Genomic DNA, 20388 nt, shown 5'->3' on the forward strand with positions numbered 1-20388 from the left:
TCGCGGTCACCATCGCGTCGCACCCGGCCACCTTCTCTTGGTCATGCCTGCCTTGGTCATTTCCTTGTCTTGGCGTTTGGCGCCTGCGGTCTGCGGTCCGCATCTGTGTAGTGGTCAGTGCTTGGTCTTATTTCGATTAGTGCCTTTGCGGCGGTTGGCGCCTGGTAAGAGCCTATACATTTGTTTTTTTTTTAGATGACTTTCCCTAATTAGTTCACATGTTGGTGGTTGTAGGTTGACATCCCTCTTCGAGCGTTGGAGATTGTCGCTCCGAGTAAGTAGCTTGATCCTTCCTTCTTTATTCATGTCATCTCCCGACGACTCCGATCCGGCCCCGGCCACGGCCCCGGCTGAGTATCCTGGGGAGTCTTTGTCTGGGTAGTCCTCTCTGACGGGTACCGCCTCGTCATTGCCCTCTCCCCTACTAGTGATGGGGAGGAGGAGGTTCCTAGAGGCTCCGCCTCTGGTGTTAGTAGGGGCCACAGGGTTCCCCGGGCCTTGATTGGGGATCCTCGCAGTACGTTGGCCCAGACTGCTAGTGTCCTGACCGCCTCAGACTTAGTTTCTATCCGTCGCGAGTTTCATATCCCTCTTGAGATCGTTCTTCGTGTCCACGATCCTGGCGACCGTGCCTACTCCCATCGAGCGAACGAGGTCTGGCTCTATCGCATTTTCTTCACCTACGGTCTTCGTCTTCCCGTCGCCCGCTTTGTGGAGTTGGTATTGGAGCATTGGTGCCTTACTGCTGGGCAGGTGGCGCCCAACTCTTGGCGGATTATTTTAGGAGTATATGTGTTTTTTGCCTGGGCGGGGCGTGCAACCACTGTTCCCCTGTGTTTGTACTTTTATGTTTTGAGGAAGGGGGACGGCGGGTGCCACCACTTCGCCCGTCGTGCTCCCAAGGGGGCTCTTACTACATTTGATCCTATTGTGGGGATTACTGACCCGATGAAGCGCTGGAGGGATCGCTTCTTCTTTGCCGCAGTCCCCCAATGTGCATTACGGTCTACCTGGGAGGCCATTGATCTCAAGAGGGTGAACTGCCCTCTTGCGTTGAGTGACTCTGAGCTCAGTGTCAAGGACGCGACCCGTTTGACTTTCATCAGTTGGATTCCGAGGCCTTCTTGTGCCTTTGGAAGTTGAATCCTGCTAAGACTTTTCCTTTTTTGCTTGCATCCATTTTGATCTTTTACTTTACTAGCTGCCTGACTTGTCCTGCGGTCCTGATTTGATGTTGTTCTGTAGTGAGTATACGATCAGACCTTAACATTAACCGGTCCAGGATATGGAGGAAGGGCCCTTCGGTTGCTCCTCCTGCGAGTGGTTCTGGTTTTGGAGATGCTGGTGTCGACGTTCCCCTAGTCCCTGCCCCTTCTTCTCTTGCGATCGCTGGGACCAAGCGGAAGGGTAATCCAGATTCTTTCAGTGTGACGAGGTCCGGCGTGCGTGTCATCCTTCCACACTCTTCTCCCCCAGTCGTTGCTGCTTCAGGGTCTCCTGCTCCGCCTCCCACTGTTGCCCCCTAGGGCCTTCTACTTTGCCCCCCCTTTACGGGGAAGGGGGTGAGTTCTTCTTCGGTCGGCACGGCTATCGATCCGACAGTCCCTTCGTTGCTGGTGCTTTCCTTGGATCTTGAGGAGGGTGCGACACTGTCTGGGCATGGCGTGCCACGAGAGTGGTTGGATAAAGGGAGGCTCCCTGCTGAGAGTTCAGCCCTGCAAGGGCTTAGTAACGCGTTCCTGGTGCAGACCCTTTATCATGACATGGCCTTTGTAAGTCCTACCTCTTCTTTCCCTTGATCTTTCGTGCTTGTAGCTGTCCCTGTATACTCAATGGCTGTGTTGTTGGCAGGTTCAGCACCGCGCTATGGAGGTGGTACTCCATCTTGAAAGACATACTTTTTGGGAGGTTCAGTTGTCCCGCTGGGTGCAGGGTCTGGAGAGGGAGCTCCAGGGGCAGAAGGCAGCTCGGGAGGAAGATGCGGCTCATGAGAGGAGCATGGCTAAGGAGCTCAGGGTGGCATCTGAGGGACTCAGGGTGGTGTCCGAGGAGCTCCGAGTGTCGTCTGCTGCGGCGGCTGAGAGTTCGACCAGAGTCTACGCCTTGGAGGAGGAGGTTCGTGCGCTGAGGGAGAGTTGTGAGGTCGGGCTGTCTGTGGCTGGGGAGCAAGCTGTGGCTGAGTTTCTGGAGTCTTGGGCGATGTTAGACTTGTTCCACGAGAGTACCCAGGTGGTATATGAGGGGGGTATCCGAGATTTGGCAGATCGGGTCTTGGAGGAGACTCCTGGTTATGATTTCTTGAGATTCTCTAAGTTCACCTCGGTGCTGTCTGCGTTGGTTTGAGTTCCTACTGGGGATGGTTTTGTGGCGTCCGGGGTGAGTGCAGTCTTGCCTGAGGAGAGCGCGGTCTTGCCCGTGGAGAGCTCATCCTTGCCTGTGGAGAGCGCGGCTCTGCCTGAGGAGAGCGCAGTCCTATTTGAGGAGAGTGTGGCTCATCCCCCTGAGGGTGACATGATGTCTCCTACAGGGTCCGACGTGACTCCTCCTGTTGACGCCCCATGATTTTATATGTATTCTGAACAGTGAACCTTGGGATGCTGAACTTGGGTGTAGTTGTGACCTCGGTCGTTTGTAGTTGATGTGTTTTTCTTCTATTTTTCTCTTTGCTACGTAGGACCTTGATGATCTTCGGTCCCTGGCGGTCTGGGGACCCGGGTGGCCTTGTGCCTTATTGGTCATTGGACCTTGGTGGCCTATGGGCCTTGGTGATCATTAGACCTGGGTGGCCTTGCACCTTATTGGTCATCGGACCTTGGTGGCCTTATGCCTTGGTGGCCTACGAGCCTTAGTGGTCATCGGAATTGGGTGGCCTTGCGCCTTGGTGGTCATCGGACCTTGGTGGCAAACGAGCCTTGGTGGTCATCGGACCTGAGTGGCCTACGGGCCTTGATGGTCATCGGACCTGGGTGGCCTTACGCCTTGGTGGTCATCAAACCTTGGTGGCCTATGGGCCTTCGTGGTCATCGGACCTGAGTGGCCTTGCGCCTTGGTGGTCATTGGACATTGGTGGCCTACGAACCTTGGTGGTCATCGGACCTGGGTGGCCTTGCACCTTGGTGGTCATTGGACCTTGGTGGCCTGTGGGCCTTGGTGGTCATCGGACCTGGGCGGCCTTGTACCTTGGTGGCCATCAGACCTTGGTGGTAGTCGGCCGACAGGCAGGAGTAGACAAGCGTATCCCAATTTCAAAATATAAATTTCAAATTAAAATTTCAAATAACTCTTGAAAATCCAAATCTACTGTGTATCATGGCTGACTGTCGACTCTGCTACTGCTACTTGGCTGACTAGCGACTCTGCTACTCCTTCTTGGTTGACTGGCGACTCTGCTACTGTTGCTAGTCTTTCTCTCACTGGTAGTACTTCTTCAGGTGTTCTGAGTTCCAAGTGTGCTCTATCTTCTTGCCCCCCTGAGTCTTCAAACGGTAGGTACCTGGATGTATAAGCTTGGAGACTATGTAAGGTCCTTCCCAGTTGGCTGATAGCTTGCCTTCTTTCCTTGGCTGGGAAGCACTAGCCCTTCTCAGGACCAGGTCTCCTTGGTGAAATAGCCTCTCTCTAACCCTGGTGTTGTAGTATTTGGCGGTTCGTTGCTGGTAGGCTATATTCCTTAGGAGTGCTTTCTCCCGGACTTCATAGATGAAGTCCAGGTTTGCCCATAGTCCGTCGACATAGGTTCGCTCATTGAAGTGTAGGACTCGATGGGACATAGCGAGGACCTCGACTGGTGCCACTGTCATCGTGCCATATGCCAGGAGAAATGGGGTTTCCCATGTGGGTGTCTTGACTGTGGTCCGGTACGCCCACAGTACACTTGGTAGTTCCTCGACCCACTTCCCCTTAGCTCCCTCTAGCCTCTTCTTGACCCCTTTTAGTAATGTTCTGTTGGTCACCTCCACTTGACCATTGGCCTGTGGGTAAGCTACCGAGACAGGCCGATAGTCAATGTTGTAGCTCTGACAGAATGCCCTGAACTTGGGGTTATTGAACTGTTTGCTGTTGTCTGAGAGTAAGATCTTTGGTACTCCGAACTTGTAGATGACGTCATCGTGGACGAACTTCTCCATTTCTGCCTCTATGATTTTAGCCAATGGCTTAGCCTCGACCCACTTGGTGAAGTAGTCGATAACGACGACCCAGTACTTCCTTTTCCCCGATGCTGCCGTGAAGTCGCCCAGGATGTCCATCCCCCACATGGCAAAGGGTATGGGGTTGAGGATCGATGTCAGTTTGGTGGCAGGTAGATGGGGTACTGGGGCGAATAACTGACACTGCTCATACTTCTTGACATACTGTATGGCCTCCTCTTGCATTTGTGGCTAGTAGAGTCCCTGGCGGAGGACCTTGTAGGCTAGGGCTTGTCCTCCCATGTGGCTTCCACATATCCCCTCGTAGACTTTAGTCAGGGCGTACTCGGCTCCCTTAGGTCCCAGGCACTGGAGTTGTGGTGTTGTGACCCCCCTCTTGTATAGTACTCCATCCAGGACGGTGTACTTTACCGCTCTCATCCTGACCTTCCTCGCCTCAACCTTGTCCTCTAGTAAGATGTCATTCTGTATGTAGTCAAGTATAGGGTCCATCCAGCTGGGCCCTTCCTCGATGGCATTGACTTGCTTCTCTTGGTATGTTGGTTCATGTAGTATTTCAATGTACACCACCCCTGCTAGGTTTCAGAATTCATCATTGGCTAGCCTGGATAGAGCATCGGCGGTGGTGTTCTCGATCCTGGGAACGCGAACCATCTCAAACTTCACGAATCCCTCGATCAATGACCGGGCACGTGCTAGGTATGTTGCCATTCGCTCATCCTTTGCCTCATATTCTCCATTCACCTGGTTCACCACAAGCTGGGACTCACTCCGGATGGATAGGTGTGTGATTTGGACGGCCTTGGCCTCCCGGAGTCCGGCTAGCAGTGCCTCGTACTCCACTTCATTGTTGGATGCTTGGAAGGTGAACCGGAGGGCATACTGGATCCGAAATCCCTCGGGGCTGGTGAGTATGAAGCCAGACCCACTTCATATTGCATTACTCGAACCATCCATGAACATCATCCACTATCCGCGGTCATGTTTGTCACGCCCCCATCCCAATAAGGGATAAAATACATTATAAGGGGTGACTAGGACGACGCTTGTCATCCTACTAAGCTGCCAGGATCACTGACACAGTGTCCCAACGCACAGTCATAACTAATATTAACACAATATAATATCAGAGTGCGGAAAGGGAAATATTACATTCCAAATGATCAATAGTTTTGCGGAAGCGTATAAAATCAATAGTTACAAGATGATCAAAGCCTAGATGATAAATACTGTAGTTAATCCATTTTTCATTACCATCTAATAATGATCAACAAGGGTATAACAGTAAATGTTTATACATGGGCCTACGCCCTAAAATAAACAAAAGGGGAACAAGTCCCTAGAATTCTCATGGCCCGTAGGCACAATCGTCACAAGGACACCCGTTGCCATGTTCCTCTAACACAGCTTTCGGCTCCTCCGTACCTGCATCATAATCTAAAAATTGTGTACACGAGGGGGTTAGCTCTCCACTGAGCCAGTGAGGGTATGGGGATGCACAAACACACAATTCACATAGTCCAATTAAGTAAATTTTCCACCTAACATCACAACTAAGTCAGAGGTATATGCTATTGTGACAACTCGGGAGACACTGTGGGTCACTTAACTTATCGCCACAATGAAACCTCAATATTCACCTGGGACCTACGCCGATCGAAGCCTCCAAGACCACTCAGTGGCAGACCCCTGATAACCAATACTACCATGACTGGCCTCTCCCACCTCCACAGAATCCGGTGTACTGATTACCCAACACCTAAACCCCTGTTGGTAAGGGTCGTAGCATAAGGGTGTAAAATCCTAGCCACAGCTACATTCAAGTCCTATCGTCCCGAGAGGTAATCCGGGTGCATCAACTTTTCATCTGGTTTAGTGCCCGGTTACCAGCACGGCACGGCGCATACAGTTCAACATGACATTCAACATAATTTCTTCATAATTATATATAGTATCCGAGGTTTCGGCACCGGCACCCACCGGCACCAAGACCCATCAAAGTAAAGCATCTCCAATTAACATCATAACATTCATATATAAAAGTATGCAATATGCGCAAGCATGCTTAATAATTTATAATGATGACATAATATACAATGCAATAATAATATCAAGCCCAAATAACCAAACCCACTCACATATAAGTTATGTTCCGATGTTATGAGTCGTCGCCGAAATCAAGTAACACGTCACAAGATGAAAACTTTAAACCTAAATAAAAAGTGAAAACATGGTTAATTAAGTAAAGGGACGGATCCCCAAAAGGTCTCCCATAAGTCATTTAAGTATAAGGTTTCAGAGACAGAGTGGTTGCAGGAGTGGTTTCATGCCCAAATTCTGCAACCACAGGTAAATCCTAGGAAACCAGGGGCTCAGGACAGCCTCAGTCAAGGGCGGTTGCAGGTGTGGTTTCTCAGGAAATGAAACCGCCCATAAATCCGAGCTTTCCAGGGGCCTTCTCAGGGAGGTAATTTTAGGGTGGTTTCTTGCAGGTCTGAAACCACATGTAAATCCTAGCTAACCAGGGGCTTAGGAAGGTCTCTGCCAAGGGTGGTTGCAGGTGTGGTTTCTCAGGTCTGAAACCACATGTAAATCCTAGCTAACCAGGGGCTTAGGAAGGTCTCTGCCAAGGGTGGTTGCAGGTGTGGTTTCTCAGGTCTGAAACCACATGTAAAACCACATACCTGCAGAACCGAAAATTGAAAGGTTTCTCACTAGGGATTCATTTTCCAAGGGGTTTAAAGGTAGGGAGGCTTCAAGAAAGCTTCCTCCTAGGTCCATTAGGGTTCTAAGGCCTCATTAGGTCCATGTAATCCCATGGATTTAAGAGGAAAAACAAAGAGAACCTAAATTAGGACATAATAGGGTAGAAACCTTAAATTTCTCAAATGGAAAGAGATTGCTTAGACTTAGAGGTTGTAATGGAGTGAAATAACTCCACCATAGTCTAGGTTTAGAGGTTCCATCGATTCCTTGGGTTTCAAGAGAACCCTAGGTCGAATCTCTTCCATTTTCCAAACCTCAAAACTCAAAATAGATGAAGAGATGTGGGTTTCAATGGCTTACCTTCCCCAATGTAGAAAAGCTCCACGTAGAAGGCTCCACAAGGTGAGGTTCCAAGCCTTCAACCAAGCTTTTCTATTCCTCCTTCTCCTTTTCTCCTTCCTTCTTTCTTCTTTCCTTCTTTCTTCTTTCCTTCTTTCTTCTTTCTTCTTTCTCCTTTCTCTCCTCTTTCTCTCCTCCACGATTTAGGTTAGATGGGAGAAGAAATGAAAATGAATGCTTCTCCCCCCCCCCCTTTGTCTTATTTATAGAAAATGGGTTTTGGGTCCTTTAAGTTAAATGGGTCAATAGCTAAATGGGTCGACCCATTGGTTTTAATTAAAAAAGAACCCAATAAGGATGGGTCCAATTGGTTGGGCAAGAAATAGAATAAAACCCATTTTTTGATCCCACATGTCAAATGGGTCAAATAGATTGAATGGATCGATCCAAGTTAAATGGGTCACCCAAGTTAAATGGGTACTCTAAGTTAAATGGGTTAAGAGGGCTTAATGGGTTGACCCATTAGTTCTACTTGGGTTAGAAAAAGGAATACCCAACCTTGGGTCAAATAGAGTTAGATGGACCCTTAGGTTAAATTGTCACTTAAGCCCAATGGGCCTCTTAAGCTAATGGGCCTGCCCACAGGTTTCAAATAGAAAAGAACCCACTTGGGGATGGGTCCATCCACCATGGGATTATAAGCCCATCACACGCTCCCTTAAATAAGTGGGACCCACAAATAGGATATTCCCAACTCAACTAAAATAGCCCGGGCGGTCCAAATCTTGACCCGTACTTCGAGGGCATCGAGGAAAAGGGTAAATAAAAAATTAAGGGCTAGAACTTACTATTTCCTTGTCATGGTTTGTCCCCCATTTCCCTGAATAGTTTCCTCCACAGGTAAACCCGCACTGTGGTCAATAATTTTGTAGCTGGGTTTGACCACCAGTGAGAACAGCTTACCAGCATACGTGGCAGTGATAACCACATGTCACGGGGAAGAAATAATAATTAATTATGATCCAGGGTACGGGTATAACAATGTTCCTCTGGCTCGATCTCAGATAGGGTGCATTCGGCGACGAAGTCTGCCAGAGCTTGACCTTTGATGGCAGTCCGTGGTTAGAACCTGATGTCATGCTCACTCAGTTCCACTGCCCAGGCTTTGAGTCATCCGGATACGTCTGGCTTGTGGAGTACCTTCTTCAGGGGTAGGTCAGTGATGGTGTGGGCTTGGAAGTATGGTCGTAGCTTCCTAGCTGTGATTACTAGTGCATAGGCGACCTTCTCGATCCTTATGTACCTGGTCTCTGCATCGATCAAAACGTGGCTGACATAGCAGATGGGCCTCTGGACCATGCCTTCTTCTTTCAGGAGTACTGTGCTTACAACGACCGGGGTGGCCGCCAGGTAGACCTGTAGGTCTTCATTGGGTTCTGGTCGCCCCAGTAGTGGTGGGCTTTCCAGGTACTCCTTCAGTTCTTCAAACGCCTTCTGACACTCCTCTGTCCATGTGAAGTCCTTTGGACTTTTGAGGTTCTGTAATGTTTTGAAGAACGGTAGGCACTTGTCGCCCGACTGTGACACGAACCTCGAAAAGGCTGCGACCCTTCCATTCAACCTCTGCACCTCTCTGACCGTCCGGGGGGGTGCCATCTCCTGAATGGCTTTTATCTTGGACGGGTTGGCTTCTATTCCCCGTACTGAGACCATGAACTCCAGGATTTTTTCTGATGTTACCCCGAAGGCATACTTTGCAGGGTTCAGCTTCATCTAGTTCCTTCTCAGTACTATGAAGGCTTCCTCCAGGCCAGTGAGGTGCTGTTGGGCTTAGACGCTTTTCATGAGTATGTCATCCACGTACACCTCCATGTTGCGCCCAATTTGTTCTTTGAACATTTTGTTGACCATTCTCTGGTAGGTGGCCCCTGCATTCTTTAACCCGAACGGCATGACATGGTAGCAGTAGTTCTCTTGGTTCGTCCGGAATGCCGTGTAGGACTCGTCGCCCTCATGCATTAGGATCTGGTTGTACCCCGAGTAGGCGTCCGTAAAGCTCAACATCTCATGGCCTACTATGGCATCGATCAACAGGTCGATCCTGGGCAGTGGGTACTCATCTTTCGGGCAGGCCTTGTTCAGGTCGGTGTAATCAACACACATCCTCCACTTCCCGTTAGGCTTCTGCACCATGACTACGTTCGCCAGCCAGGTGGGGAATTTCTCCTTCCTGATGAACCTCGACTGGCTCAGTTTCTCGACCTCTTCCTTGATTGCTACCAGTCAGTCGAGGGTGAAGTTACGCCTCTTCTGCTGGACAGGCTTCCTGGTCGGATCTATGTGCAACCGATGCTCTACTATGGAGCGTGGTATGCCTGGCATGTTAGAGGTCGACCATGTGAAGATATCCATGTTGGCTTGGAGGAGGTGCCTGAGCTCATTCCTCTGGTCGTTGGTCAATAGTGAGCCTATCTGTACAACCTTGGAGGGGTCGTCCTTACTGAGTGGCCATGGGACGAGGTCCTCTACCAGTCTACCTCTCCTCTCTGTCAGTTCATCCCTCTGGTTGCTGACCAGGGTCTCTAGGCAGAGTGCCATTCCTTGGGTGTTGCCATTGTTCTTCTTTATGAAGGTCGCATAGCACTCCTTTGCTTTCTTCTGATCTCCCCGGACCTCACCTACCCCATTATTGGTGGGGAACTTTATCTTCAGGTGGAGTGGTGATACAACTCCTCTAAGGGTTATCAGGGATGGTTGCCCTAGGAGGCCGTTGAATGACACCACGAACTTGACAACCATGAAGTTCACCATGATCGTCACTTGTTGAGGGTGTACTCCGAAGGTGACTGGTAACTCTATGATGCCTCTAATGGAGGTGGTCGCGCCCAAGAATCTATGGAGGTAGGTAGGTTCTGGCTTGAGTTGATCTTCCCCGAACCTGATTTGTCGGTAGGTGTCCAAGGAAAGCATATCTACAGACGCTCCGGTGTTTATCAGTACCCTGTGTACAGGTCGGTTGGCTACCTCCACCTGTACCACCAGGGCATCCTCATGTGGGAAGCTTAGTCCTTCTACGTCTTCATCCGAGAAGGAGATCACCGTCTCGGTCTTGGCTATCTTGTTTGGCTTCTCTGTAACTCCCACGAACCGGGCATGGGCTTTGGCCTTCCTGGTGGACTCCTACCCCAGTCCTCCTAGTATGGTGAGGATGAGGGCTCCCTTGGTGCCACTAGGCTCTGCTGCATCTCTCCGCTCTTCAAGGCGGTCTCTCTCTCGATCCCGCCTCCTCTCTTCTCTTCTTGATTCCTCTCTCTCCCGGTTACGACCTCTATCTGCTTGACTTGAACAACCATCACGTCTTCCTTTCACGTATTTGTTCAAGGTCCCGGCCCTTACAAGGTTTTCTATCTCCCTCTTTAGCTGGTAATAGTCCTCTGTATCATGCCCATTCTCCTTATGGAAGAGACAGTACTTGTTAGGGTTCCGCTTCTCGGGTCCTGCTAGCATGGGTTGTGGCCAATGGATTAGGTCACGGTCTTGGATCTGCATAAGGATTTGTGACCTGGCTGTGTTCAACGGCGTGAACTTAGGGCTGCTGGTTCTTTCACTTCTCTCAGGACGACGATCAGTTCTTCCTGATGGGCGATCGCTCTTCTCCTGTCGACGTTCGGTCCTTGACCACTTGCCTTCCTTACTGTCGTCTGGCAGTGACCTCTTGTTGTCTTGCGGCTTGGCCTCAATCACCTTCTTCCTGGATTGCAGTACCTCTGCCATATTGGCGAACTCATTGCACTGCTCCAGGAGCTCCTTCATAGTCCTGGTCTCGTGACGCGCCAGGTCCTTGATCAGGTCCAGGTCTCTGATGCCTCCCGCCAAAGCTGCATGCTGGGTCTGGTTATCCAAGTCTCGAACTTCCAAGGACTCCTTAGTGAACCTGCTGACATATTCCCTGAGAGATTCCCCAGGGTTCTGTACCATGTTCAGTAGATTGACAGTGGTCTTCTTTTGCTGGACGCTGCTCTAGAAGTGGGTGACGAATTATTCGCATAGCTTCGCGAACGAACCTATCGACCTCGGTCGTAGCCTGGAGAACCATGAAGTAGCTGCACCCTTGAGGGATGCAGGGATTGCTCGACAGGAGACCACGTCCGATCCGCCATACAGGGTCATCATCCCATTGAAATAGTTGATGTGGTCATTAGGATCCGTGGTACCATTGTGGAGCTCAAAGGTAGGCAACCTGAACCTGGAGGGGAGTGTGGCAGACATGATCTCCATGGAGAATGGATATTGACCTGGTATGGAATGTGTCTCGCCCTTGGTCTGCTTCTTTAACCCTTCCAGCTTCTCGTCCAGGTCACGCACTCTTCGATCTAGCTCCTCATCTCGTGTCTGTCCTTCATGCCTGGTAGGACGTTCACTGCGACCTCAGTCCCGTCCTCTCCTTGGAGTTCCCTCCCACCTTGAGTGCTAGCGGGATGGTGAGTGGTCACGCCGTGATGAACCCTGGCGCGAAGGTGAGGGGCTCTCCTCCCTGTAGGTCTGGCTACGTGGTGGTATGGGACTTCCTCCCAGTCGACCCTCGAACACGGACCTTCGGATGGATCTCTCCGGGCTTGGCACCCTTGTCCTAGTGTTGGTGTCCTCCCATGCTCTAACCTTATAGGGAGGTCTACTGTCCTTCTGGGATGCTGGGAAGGATCCCCCTACTGGTGTACAAGACTTGCTTGCCCTGCAACTCTCCCCGATCTGTCACCCCTGGGAGAAGACCTTTTAGGATTTGATTCTTGTCGTGGTATAGGCTCTGCTCTTAGTGATGACGATGTTCTGTGGCGGTGGGACGTGGCCCGCTGCCTCAGGTAGTCTCGAAAGAGTCGCTATTCATCGAGGATTTGTCTCTGCAGGTCGTTAATCTGACCCATGGTGGCTGGTGCATTGGGGTCAGGTACCACCTCCACCACTACATCGTTTGCAGGGTCATTGTTGGGCTCGTTGACCGCGACTTGGTCATCATGAGGGATCTCTTCCTCCAGAGGGACATGGTCCTGGCCATTGGCTCTGCTACGAGAGCACTCTGGAGGGGGTGATCCGTTCCTTGCAACATTGTTGGTGGATGTAGTCTTCCTTCGTGGCGGCATTGTATGAGTATGGAAGCAAGCTAGTAGGTATGATGGCTAGCGTCGTTCCCACAGATGGCGCCAATCTGTTGGGTCAGGAAATCGTCGGGCGGTCCTACGAGTGCCGTCACCTGCAAGAGGACCAAGAAGTCACCAGAGAGAACCGTTGTGGTTCCGGCCTAGGGCTCTCTGATGCCAAAGTCAGATCTCCTGAGCAAACAGATGAATAGTGATTATTCAAGATGGTTTGAGGGTGTGAGATACCTCTTCTTTTATAGTGGTCTGTGGCGGAGTAGAGAGTCCCTAGTTGATGTGGAGTCCTCTTCATAGGTGGAGGAGTCCTAAGTAGCAGGGATCCTCCCTGGTTGGTTGTTTTCCTGTGAGACTTAGTATCCCAGTAGGGTTGTCCTTCTTGGTGGATAGATCCTTTTATTGATAGATAAGGTCCCTGGTGCTTGAGTCCATCTGGGTTACATAGGTGGTAGGTGATGGCCTAGAGTCCTCGCGGTGGTGTATATCTTGTTGGCAACATGGTGGTGGTGTCGTCCAGCTTGTACTTGCACCTTGTCGAGGTCTCAACACCTCAGTGGATGAGGCCTGAGAGGGAAAGATGTCCATGTGGTCCTTGGCCCAAGGTGGGTGGCGCCCTAGGGGATGGCGCCCAAGGTGTAGCTGGTGTCCGAGTGGATCTCCTGTTATTCAGGGACACGTGGCATCTTCTAATAGGTTAAGATGATTTGTGGTTTATCAAATATTATCTTGGATATGTCTTCCCTTTGATGGAACCATTTTGGTTGAAGGAGATCAGTTTGTGAAGAAGGGGTCTCAATCTGAAAACCATAATTTTTGTAATGATTTTGTAACACAATGACGTACATAGACTAATAGGACGAAACTCTCCAATAGATGTAGGGACATCCACCTTTGGAATGAGACAGAGGTATCTAAGATTTAAACGCCTTGCAAAAGTGCCATGTTGGAAAAAGGAATTGACAACTCTCACTATATTAGGACCCACCACATCCCACGTTTTCTGGAAGAACATTCTTGAGAAAATCATCTGGACCAGGGGACTTGTATGGAGCCATACGAGTGACGATTCTATAGATCTTTGATTCAGAGATCGGAGCCAGCAGCTTCATGTTATCTTCATGGGAAACCCGATTTTGAATATGTGAGAAGCACTCATATGGATAAATGAAAAAACTATGTTTGAATCACCAAGTTGAGACCATTGAAGTTTAGATTTTTGATGCCATTGGGATTCCTTCTGATTAATGACTCTCCTCAAAGAAGCCAAGAGATAACTTTCATTGATAAACCACTCCTCATTTCTCTCTTCAAAAGGGAGAGAATAAAGAGAGGCAATACTTCTTCTATAATTCTCCTCTTTTCTCTGAAGATTGCTCACAGTGGCATAGTTCCATTTCTTTAAAGAGAAATTTGTAATCCATATAGATTTCCTGCCAGTTGATGCGAAGGAGAGCCAGGGAGATATTTGTTCCAAGAATTGATCACCATAGATTCAAAGCTGGGCTCTTGTAACCAAAAGGCCTCAAACCGAAATGGCCATTGGGTTCTCCTGAAATGGAAGAGAGAATCAAAGCCTGATGATCAGAGGAAGCAACAATGTATTTATCAAGATTCAAGGATGGGAACAGCTCAAGCCATGAAGGCGAAACTAGACACCTATCCAATCGAGCTTCAATCCTTCGAGAACCTCTTTGTTTGTTATCCCATGTAAAGCCCGGATTCGGTAATGTCAAGTCCAAGAGACCAATCACCAATAAGGCAACATTTCTCCGACTACAGAGGGGCTAATTCCTCAAGACCTTGCCATTGCGATTTGGATCCAGATCCTCTATTTCTGCCCTGTCCCTACTGCTGTGCGTCCTACACATAACAAGACAGAAAGACCGCCTTACCCCTGCTTAAGCGAAACGTTCAAGCAGGGATAAGGAAGTCTTTTTACATCTTAAATATCGGGTGCACACAATAGTACGGACAGCACGGAAGTAGAGGACCCCGCAGCTTGGGGGTTACGAGTGGATTGGTTAGATAGAGCTCATATAAACAAAGGAAAAAATTCCACTAACTTGATCGGATAGAAAATCCAGAAATACATGCAAACACCAATAAGAAAACCAAAGGAGTTGGACAGAAACCGCTAGGGACCAAAACAACAGTAAACAACCTGCTCTTATGTATTAGAGATAAACATTCCAGCCCACATTGATCGAGGAACAGGAACCCCACAAGGAATCTCTGCCGAACATGTTTTGTTAGTATGGTTTTCCCCGAAAACACGCTATTAGGTTTATGAGCGCCTAAACCTAATCTAATCTAAACTAACTAAACTCTAAACCCTAACGACATAAACTGCACAGGGAACTTGACTTCACCAATCAAAAATTTCCTGAATACTAATCCAAATAATCATGAAATCTAACCACATATATATTGTTTTCAGATCTCCAATCAATCGAAAGCATCTATAGTTTATTTATTTATTTATTTTTAAAAGTAGAGAAAGTATTAACATGTTTCGGCCAAGCAGATAAGATTAATTATTGAGTAAAGAGTAAAGACAGACAAATAAAAATAAAAATTACAAGAGGTTCGAAGGAAAATTGTATTAATCAAACACTACCAAACACTTTAATCTGACTCGTCATCGAATTCGATTTGCTTCTCTACCCAATTCCTACCTTTTCTGCACAATGAAAATTGAGAAATAGATTCTAAACTCTTTTTAAAACACATTCGCAAATCACAAGAACAACGAATTTCGAGTACCCTAAAAGAAGAAGTGTGAGACAGTTATTAAGATTGTTTTAACCGTCTCTTTTTACTGAATTAATCCCTCTGGGAAGAACTTCTCCAGAATCCCGTACCGTAGAACCGGTCCCACATCTCCTTCTCCAACTCTAGAACCTTCTTTGCTGTCAGATCGTCTTTGTCTTTATCCGACTTATCCAACGGCCACAAATCCACCGAAACTGGGTGTACCTGCGACTCTGTCTGGTCGCAACCACCCGTGCAGCAGTTGCGTCTCTGCATCAAAAGCCCGTTCTTCAATCTCTGTTTCTCCTTCTTCTTCATCTTCCTTAAGGCTTTCCTGCATAGCCCTGCAGGCAACTTATACATGGCGAGGACGAGCAGGTTCAGAAGCCCGCAAGGGAAGCAGCAACATACGGCGGCACACTCTGCGGTTGTCCCTCCGGCGAACTCGGCGAACCTCTTCTTCTGGTTCGTCGTGGAATTCTTGTCCGCCAGTAGAGGTTGGCGGCGGAGCATGATTTGTCGAGTCATGTTTTATAGTTGACCCGGCGATGGGAGAGCAATTGGTAGGATTTATGGAAAACTTTGATTCAGGGGAAGAAAATAGAAAAAGGAAGACTTTAGGAAAGATGAAAAGGACGGATTCTTCTGCAACTCGAAAATGAAAGAAGATTCAATTCCTTCTTTAATAAAGATTAAAGATTCTTGGGAATTTCCCGGCAGAATCAACCATCGGAAGCACTCCGATGGCCGATCTGGTGAAAGATTTCTGATTTACGATTCCCGAGTTAGAACGCGATAATCAACGGAGGGAATGTTACGAAAGAAATCCAATGGAAGAAGGCAGATCCAATATAGTACTTTCTCCTCAAAGAGAGGCACCAGCCAGGGCCCAGGGTCCCTCACTCGATGAAGCAGACACCACAGACTCTCCTTCCCTTATCCAAATCTTCCCCTCTTACCGCCGTATTCCGTCGCTTCTTTTGCCTGAAAACACTCGTTCGTTCCTGGCGAAGATTTCTCCACTTGTAATTCCTTTGCCCTTTCAATCAATCTGCAGAGACAAGTGTGTGAACTCCGTACATGAAACCCTAGAGAGAGAGAGAGAGAGAGAGAGAGAGAGAGAGAGGGGCTATGAATTCCCCTTGAACACTGAACACTGAACATACGAAATTGGAGATTATATATATTTGTTGCTTTTATTTGATTAGCAGTTGAAAATGTAGAATGAGTCAGCTAGAGTCTTTGGTGCCGTGTAATCGTACCAGACATGTTTTTATTGATTTATTTAGATACCGATCTGACGTAAATTAAAGCAACAACGCTTCTGTTAAATGAAACTACGAGCTTATCTAGAAGACCGGTAAGATAAGAACCGTGTCTGTTAATTATTTTTAAAGATTTTGGAATATTTGATAATAATAAAAAATAATATTATTAATGATGGGGGCGGGAGGGTGAGCTGGCAAGAGACATTTTGTCACGTCGTAAACGGCAAAGAAACTGTACTCTAGAAACGTCGCATTTTGCAGCCTCTCTTTTGTGGGACCGTTGTTTTGTTTGTTTTTTTTTTTTAAGTCTCATCTCTTGTCCATATTTACAGTTCACTGCAGCTTTGACTGAAAGTACGAACCTATTTACTGGTCACTACACCTTTGATTGGAAGTACGAACCCCATGGTCCATGGCATGAAGTAAGAAGCTGAGATAAGGAATGCCTTTTCATATTGGGACTTGGGAGCAAGGTTCTAAAACTCGAGGGTTTTTGTTAGATTTCGATCAGTTAAAAAATGAGTTTATCTCGATTTTAATCATATCTTAGTCTAAACTTGAGATTTTTTCTAGGTTAATTTGAACCTTGGTTTCGAGATCTAGAAATTATTTTTTTGTCCTGATTCTTGTTATGCTGCCTATTTTTTACATTTTAAACTCAATCCATGTATTAGTTTCATATAGAGAACACTAAAAATATTACTTGTGGTTTTGATCCAAGTTTGATACTATATATTGTTCTTGGACATGGTATCAAATAAGGTTCGATCGGAACATAATTCCTTCAATATAAATGAGATTTAAGCTATCTTGGATTTGTTAGAAAACTTTGTTTTGATAGTTTTCCAATAAGTCCAAGATTGCTTAAATCTGATTTATATTGAAGGAGTTATGTATCGGTCAAACTTAATTTGGTATATGCAAATACTGTCAAAATCGCTCTGAATGAAAGAAAAAAAAATTTAGATGTCAAAACAAATGGATATTTTATCACACTTTTGGTTTTTAGTAATGTTTTACCATATTAAGATATATGGAATTTTTAGATTTGAGAAAAACCCCAGCATTAGAAAGTTGAAAATTGCACCTATCGTTGAAAATCCAGTTTTTGTTTTTGAACTAGAGGGTTGACTATTTTTTACTTTTGGAATTTCTTTTTTTAATTATTTTTATTGGATTCAAATAGGGGAAGATTTGCTTATTTATGAATAATATCTTAAGTAAATGAAATACAAATACAAAAACATTTAAGTAAATGAAATACAAATACAAAAACATTTACTTAAATGAAATTAGACATATCTGTCCTAGTTTCTGGCCTGGTTTCAGGTAGTTTCTAGCATAAATACTAAGTATCTGTCATAGTTTCTAGCATAAATACCTGTCTGTCCTAGTTTCGAGCCAAGTTTTTCCTAGTTTTGATGGGCATATATGTCGAAACCACCAAAATATAGTCGAAACCATCAAAACCCGGTCGAATCCAGAGATTTTATAAAATCCCGCTTCAACTCGTCTCAGAAACCTGAGAAACCGAGTTAACTCGGTGGTTTCGACAGGTTTCGATCGAGTTTTTGTTCCATGCCTGGGGGTTGTTTTGTTTCGTTATAATCTTGGTTGACGCCTAGAGGAACGGACGGTTAAAATAAATCTTTTCTCTGTGTCAGCAACAGTTAGAATAGGTTTGGATAAATTGGTAATATCATTTTGAAAAAAAGAATGGTTATGATTTATATGTAGAAATTTTTTTTTTTGGGTGAGCAATAGTTAAGACTTGGGATCATAATTGGAAAACCCATGTTTTGATTCGAGTCATTCGAGTTAAGTCAAAATTTTGGAAAATCTGTTATAGACTAGGTTAGGGTAAAAAAAGATAAGATTCGATTATGAATCTTCTGAGTCAAATAAGACTCAATATTCTTACCTAGGTCATGATCAACTTGGCGAGTTATAATTTTTTTTTTTTTTAAACCATAAAGTTAGTTCACTTAGAAACTAAGTTGAGTAAAATAGTAAATCCATATTATAAAACAAATAAACCCTCAACTCCTCATCTCCCTTTCTTTTCACCTTAAAAATAATTTGAAAGTGACTGCCATTATGTCATTATCAAAATATATCATTGTTATGTCATATGTTATGTTGAAAAAGGAAAACAAAAGTGAAGCTACACATTATTTTTTGTTGTAAAAGCTAAAAAAAATCTAAAATGAAAAAAGAAAATCCCTAAAATAAAACATCTAGAATTTCAAAAGGGATGCATATTGATCCATTGACTGCTTAAATTACAAGTCACTCCTCTTTCTTTGAAATTATTTTCTTCCCTTAGTTATATTTATGAAAAGTACAAGATAAATGATGGGGAAAAGTAACACTTTGAATAGTCATAGGAATGAAATACAATCGTTTTTTTTTTAAATTAAAAAGGAAAAAAGAAAGCTACTTGATAGCTTGGTTCCTGCACCCAAACAAAGGAGTGCATGAAATTACCACCCATGCCCTCATAAAATAAAAAATCTCATCCGTGTTTATGTCCTCACACGTGCTCTTATTAGCCACGTGTTGGTGCAAGGACTACACGGCCAAACAACACGATCTCTTGCTCCAAAAAAATTAGAAGAATACTAACTTCCTAAAAGATGGAGTGGCATTATTATAAATAGGAATTTGACAACTTGGGAAAATACTAACTTCCTATAGAACAATGAGAAGTGCCTCTCTATTTTAAGGTGGATTAGAAGTTGATGTATATACACCATCTCCCCTAAAGTCTACATACATGCATCAATCTTTGAAGAATCTAATATAATAACTTTTTTTAAAAAATAAATTGACATTATATGAGTTAACCAATCCTGATATAATGGTGTGGTGATATCACTATTTTCCCTCTAACTAAGCAAGGCATTTCATCTTTCTTTTAAAAAAGATTGAGTTTTATTCACCACAGTGCTTGGGGAAAAAAAAATCCTCTGCAATGCCTTGATCCTACGATGCCAGACACTTTGAGCCTAAGAGCTCGATACGTGGAAAATGCGACATCCAATGACTCTGAGCTTGAAAAGAAAGAGAAAAAATTCTGGATCAATCGAGCTCACACCATTGGATGAAGCATCTACCGCGTGTCAAGCCCTCAGACCGAATTGCAAGGCACCCCAAAATAAAGGAATTGCAGGTGATTTTATAAATCCCCTTGGAGGCCATGAAAAGAAAATGTATAAAATGAAAATAAATGTTGAACAACACATCAAATCATCATAATTAGGACAATGGACTGTTTTGGAAGGAGAGGAGAACAAGGAGGAATCTTTATCCCCTCCAATTCCACACATGGAAGCAGAAATGACCACCCTACCCCCTGCCCGAACACACTACCCAAGGTGGGGTCCACTCCCTTATTAGAGGAATTGGAGGGGGTAGCAAATTGGAGGTGATAATTATATGAACAAGGAGGGGGACCAAATACAAGACATGGAGAACACTACAATTTGGCAGATGTGGCATTGAAAGTTTGTCAATCATTATCATTGCCGGCTTTTGTTTATGACGAATTGGAGGGGGTAGCAAATTGGAGGTGATAATTATATGAACAAGGAGGGGGACCAAATACAAGACATGGAGAACACTACAATTTGGCAGATGTGGCATTGAAAGTTTGTCAATCATTATCATTGCCGGCTTTTGTTTATGACGTGTGACAAGTTTTAGTTCTTATAAAAAAAAAAAAAGACAAGTTTTAGTCCAAGTATATATTATCACATAAAAAAATATTAATTATTTTAAAACAATTCATTCGTTGGAAATAAAAGAAAAAAAATTTGGTCCTTACGACCCCTTCTTATTAAGATGGATTACCATATTTATACATGGCAGAATAAACCAAGGTTCTAAATTTTGGTTTTGAAGTCGGTTTTGATCAGTCTAGAAATCAATATTTCCCAAATTTCAATCGAAATCAGGTCGAAACTTGGTATTTTTTTTGTGGGCAACACTCAAACATGTCATGTGTTGTCGAAACTAATTGAAACT

General features: G+C 45.7%; 1 protein-coding gene across 1 annotated transcript; it reads right to left on the minus strand.

The window, feature by feature from the left end:
• Positions 1-15166: 15166 nt before the first annotated feature.
• On the minus strand, positions 15167-15622 carry LOC122650803. The gene has a single exon (XM_043844181.1). The coding sequence runs from the start codon at positions 15620-15622 to the stop codon at positions 15167-15169; it is 456 nt and encodes a 151-aa protein (XP_043700116.1).
• Between the last annotated feature and the right edge of the window lie 4766 nt (positions 15623-20388).

Source organism: Telopea speciosissima, chromosome 2, assembly GCF_018873765.1.
Source record: "Telopea speciosissima isolate NSW1024214 ecotype Mountain lineage chromosome 2, Tspe_v1, whole genome shotgun sequence".
NCBI classification, from domain to species: domain Eukaryota; kingdom Viridiplantae; phylum Streptophyta; class Magnoliopsida; order Proteales; family Proteaceae; genus Telopea; species Telopea speciosissima.